The sequence below is a fragment of the Pollachius pollachius genome, assembly GCF_949987615.1.
Source record: "Pollachius pollachius genome assembly, chromosome: 2".
In the NCBI taxonomy this organism is placed as follows: Eukaryota; Metazoa; Chordata; class Actinopteri; order Gadiformes; family Gadidae; genus Pollachius; species Pollachius pollachius.
This window is the reverse complement of record NC_136935.1, coordinates 43,426,462-43,431,817: the sequence shown is the minus strand read 5'-3', so window position 1 is coordinate 43,431,817 and position 5,356 is coordinate 43,426,462. Positions and strand designations below refer to the sequence as shown.

The 5,356-nt window shown below is 45.5% G+C and overlaps 2 protein-coding genes across 2 annotated transcripts in view; one reads left to right on the top strand and one right to left on the bottom strand.

The window, feature by feature from the left end:
- The window catches only part of LOC307070832 (protein disulfide-isomerase), a gene marked incomplete at its 5' end in the record, with an annotated part of 165,474 nt that overhangs the window by 22,936 nt on the left and 137,182 nt on the right, over positions 1 to 5,356 (top strand). The window lies entirely within an intron of this gene.
- LOC307071365 (voltage-dependent T-type calcium channel subunit alpha-1H-like) overlaps positions 1 to 5,356 on the bottom strand; it is a 38,025-nt gene that overhangs the window by 8,382 nt on the left and 24,287 nt on the right. The window contains 6 exon segments of the mRNA XM_079730351.1: positions 457 to 475; positions 652 to 741; positions 1,735 to 1,860; positions 2,221 to 2,347; positions 3,463 to 3,647; positions 4,368 to 4,436. Coding sequence (XP_079586477.1) covers positions 457 to 475; positions 652 to 741; positions 1,735 to 1,860; positions 2,221 to 2,347; positions 3,463 to 3,647; positions 4,368 to 4,436 — 616 coding nt within the window.

Here is a 5,356-nt window from a genome sequence, read left to right as displayed (position 1 = left end):
TCTCTCTCTCTCTCTCTCTCTCTCTCTCTCTCTCTCACACACACACACACACACATATACACTCTCTTCCCTATCCTCTATCTCCCACTCCCCTTCTCTCCGTGCCTTCTCTTTCTTTTTCTGTCTCTCACTTAATCTCATCCTCCCTCTTTTTCCCTTTCTCCCAATCCTTTTATGTCTTTCTCTCTGGCTCGCACACCCAATTTCTTCCCCTGTAATCGCTCTCTCTCTCCCTATCTCTCTCTCCATCCTTTCATCTTTATTTATCTCTGTCGCTCTCTCTCACACACACACACACATGCACACACAAACACAAACACATTATTCCCATTACATTTCTCTCCACCCTTTTATGTTTCTTTCTTTCAGCCTCACACAAAGCCGCTCCCTCTCTCTCTCTCTCCCTCCCTCTCTCTCCCTCTTTTTTCCTCTCTATTTCCCTGCGTCCGTCTCTACCTGTCTTTGTATCTGCACTCTTCCATGCAATATTTGTCCCCTTCTCTCCACCCCCCCTCTTCCCTTTTCTCTCCCTCTCCCTCCCTCTATCTCCCTCTCTCTCTCTCTCTAACTCTCTCTCCCTCCCTCCCCCCTCTCTCCCCCTCTCCCTCCCCACCTCTCTCTCTCTCTGTTGTGGTGTGTGTGAGGTGTTACCTGCTGGTCCACCCCTGCAGCATCCAGCCCGTCGTACATAATGCTGACCCATCCGTCTTTACAGGAGAGCACGAACAGTGACATCAGAGCCTGCGGGAGGAGGATGGAGGCACAGGATCACTTCTGAACGCTTGTTACAGTAAAGAAACAATTGCATTGCATTGTTTAATAGACAGTGATATTCAATGTGTATGTCAGTGTGAATATCAATGGGAACATCAATGTTAATGTCAATGAGAATATCAATGTGATTCTCAGTGGGAATTTCAATGTGTGTATCAATGTTACTGTCAATGAGAATATCAATGTGAACATGAATGTGAAGCTCAGTGTGAATATCAATGTGTGTATCAATGTTAATGCCCTTGAGAAGGTCAATGTGAATTTCAAAGTGTGTATCAATTTTAATGCCTTTGAGGATGTCAATATGAATATCAAGGTGAATCGCACCGTTAATATCAATGCAATATCAATGAGAATGTCAATGACAATAGCATGATGAACCTCATTTGTGAATATCAATGTGGACATCATTGTGAATATCAATGTTAATATCGATGTGAACATCAATGGGAATCTAAATAGCAATGTCAATGTGATTCTCAATAGCAATGGGAATCTTAATGTTCATATCAATGAAATATCAATGAGAATATCAATGTGAATTTCAATGTGAACCTCAACGTGAATATCAATTTTAAAACAAGGGTAGGCAATTTAGAGCAACCAGACAGAATAAGCTAGAGTTTGAAAGTGTCCTATCCCTAAAGCATGTGACTATCTTGCTAGCTTTAGCAAAAGGTCACAGTCGAGCCTGGTGGAAGAATCTCGTTCTGCGCAATGATCACACAGGCTGACTACAGGCCTGCTGTGACAGCCACACATACTGGATTCTTAATGCGTTTTTTAGAACAATTCATATATTCGTAGTCGGGATGTTAGAAGAATTTCTACAAATGGGACAAAGAACGCTTCTAAAATAAATAGTCTACACCTATCATATGATATCAAAAGATATCTCATTGATATTGTCATATCAATGAGCGTAAAAATGAGAATATCAATGTGAATATGCTCACAAACCTGTCCGATGTTATCAAAGTTGTACTTGCGACGAACCCAGCGAAGACCGGACTCTAGGCATTGTGTTTTATTAGTGATGTTGCTCACGTCCTTTCCCTCACAGTGGAAGAATTTGCCCTTGAACAGCTGGAGACGGATGCACTCCCATGTGAGCAAACAAGCCGAACAAATGTATTTGAAAAGTAAGTGCCGAGTAACCAATGCATGTTGGATTAGAACAGGAAGGGGAGATACGATTATCAACAAAGGAACAGAGAATGCAATGAAGGCAGGAAGAACCAGGTAGCCTTTTTGGAACATAAAGGCAGCTGGATGGCTGCCTCAGGATATCTGAGGTCCTTTTATTCGCGATTACAAAATGGAGAACTGGCTTTGCAAGATAAGCTTGGTGCTCATATTATTTATAAACGGTTAATACATTCATCAAATGTGTCTGTTGGTAGTTTGGTAGAGAAAAAAGAGTGCTGAGTTGTGTGGAGCTCTTACCTGTACCCCCAGGATACCAAACACAATGAAGAACGCACAGCAGATGAGAACGATGTTTCCTATTGGTCGGAGGGAAGTGATGAGGGTCTCGACCACAAGCTTCAGCCCCGGGGCACGGCTAATCACCCTGCAACACACACGCACACGCACACGCACACGCACACACACACACACACACACACACACACACACACACACACACACACACAAACATAAATGCACTCAAACACACACACACACACACACACACACATACACACAAACACAAATGCACACATACACAAACATAATTGCACGCACACATATCCACGCACACACACACACACACGCACACACACACACACACACACACACACACACACACACACACACACACACACACACACACACACACACACACACACACACACACATCAATATACATATGGCCGAATTCCCAGCCTGGCTCTTGTAACCCCTAATCATCTCCCGGTCTCTAATTGGATTGTATCTCCTCATAGCTCATCACCTCCACACTGTGATTGCCAGTTCGTGGTGGGCATTCTGGCACATGCTGGCTGCCAGGCATCACCCAAATGGTGATGAGGTGGAAGAGGTAGCGGAGGTGTTCATCCCCCTATTCATTATGTACAGCGTATGGGGTGTCTTGGAAAAGCCAACATAAACGCAATTAATATGAATGTTTATAATGCAAATCATTCGTATTATTATTATTTTAATATTAATATAATTCTGTGCTACTGCACAGAATACAAAATAATGTCATTAAAGCTGCACTATTTGAGTTGGCCATTGAGCAGCCTTGAGTCTCAGCTACAGTTAAAGCAATACAACTATCCCACTGTGGGGAGGCCAAAAGCGGGCCAGAATAAGAAACGTTGTAGTTCAGATACATAATATATATATATATTTGGTAAATGGACTGCATTCATATAGCGCTTTATCCATTCACACATAACATTCACCCATTCACACACCGACTGCAAAGTCGACCATGCAAGGCGACAGCCAGCTCGTCGGGAGCAGTTAGCGTTGGGTGCCTTGCTCAGGGACACCTCGACGCCGCTCGGAGGAGCCGGGGATCGAACTAGCAACCTTGCGGTTACCGGCCAACCCCCCTCCACCTCCTGAGCGACTGGCGCTTTAGCAACTGGCCGCAGCAGAAGGGGGACACAGTGCGGCTTTAGCGGTCCTCCTCAGTCCTCAGGGCGGCCGCGGCCCACCGGAGCCGGGGGGGCTCACCTGAGGGGCCTCAGGGTACGCAGCAGACGCAGCACCCGTAGGATCCCCAGGATGCGGTTCCCCCCCGCCGAGGCCACCGACACCAGGATGTCCACCAGAGACACGGACACCAGCACCCCGTCCAGGATGTTCCAGCTGCTCCTCAGGTACACGCCCTCCCCCAAGTACATACCCAGAGCCACCACCTGCACACACGGGACGGGGACCACGGGGACGCATAGACACATAGAGACACACACACACACACACACATAGACACATAGACACATAGAGACACACACACACACACACACACATAGACACATAGACACGTAGAGACACAGAGACACACACACACACACATAGACACATAGACACATAGAGACACAGAGACACACACACACACATAGACACATAGACACATAGAGACACACACACACACACACACACATATAGACATAGAGACACACACACACACACACACATATAGACATAGAGACACACACACACACATACACACACACATAGACATAGAAACACATATAGAGACACACACACACACACACACACATGCAGAGACACAGGCAGAAACACATCGGACACGCCGAAAGACAGACAGACAGACACACAGACACACACATGCACCAACGTACGCACACACACACAGACATGCACGCGCGTACGCGCACACACACACACACACACACACACACACACACACACACACACACACACAAACACACAAGATTACCACAAGAGAATGTGCACGGGGCAGAGAAATGAATTACTTAGATAATAACGTATTAGGGAGTGGAAAATTAAAACACTCATTATCAACTCCAGGCCCCAAAATTGCTTTTCCAAAGTAAAGTAGAAAGCGTGTTTGAAGGTCTGAAGAGCCCTCTCAGAACCAGGGGCAGGCGCACCTTGATGAGCATCTCCACCACGAAGATCACAGTGAACACGTAGTTGGACGCGCTGAGGAACACGCGCTCCTGAGAAACACACACACACACAAACACATGTGCACACACAGATCACAGACACACATCAAACACACGTACACACATACGAACATATGCACACACGTACGTATGCACACGCACACACACGCACATATACACTCACGCACACAGATCACACACAGATCACACACACATGAAACACACACACACACACACACACACACACGTACAGATCAGTGGAAAGGCTTAGACGTTCCACCACAAAGACCCCTCCTCTGGGACAGGAACTATAAACTCCACCATTAACATAATGACCGGGACACAACCTTGCTGTCTGGCAACACAAGGACATTGTGGCGTTAATGCAGCATAATACTGAAAAACAACACAGGCAGCCACAAAGCGACTCCAGGGAAGCTCACACATTAGCTCATATACATATGGACCAGGTGCTCAGGAAGAACACATACGCTTATTATGTGCAATGTGTGTCTGTATGCATGTGCGTGTGTGTGTGTGCGTGCATGCGTGATTAGATGAGTGTTGATTTAAATCAACTTCAGATTCAGCGTTTTCGCTTTCGCTGTCATCGCTTTCAGATCCCTGACTCTTATTGACTTATCTGTGTGTAGGGAATCTTGGCTCTTAAATGTTGTGTAAATGTTTTTACGTGCTGTTTTAATGTCTTGCTATGAGGGTGTGTCATGCAAGACAAATTTCTGTGCAAACGGACATTAAAGTTTATCTAATCTAAAATAAAACGTTGTTGTGAGTGGAGGAGAAACGACTGAAAGACGCCTTTTACAGCATTATAAAATACAATGGATTAAAATGCTCCATAAGGAAAGCATAAACCACTTCACATAGATTCAAATGTGTCGTTTTGACCCTTTTGCTTTCGTGAGTGTATGCATGTATGCATGTGTGTGCGTGTGTGCATGCTTGCGTGT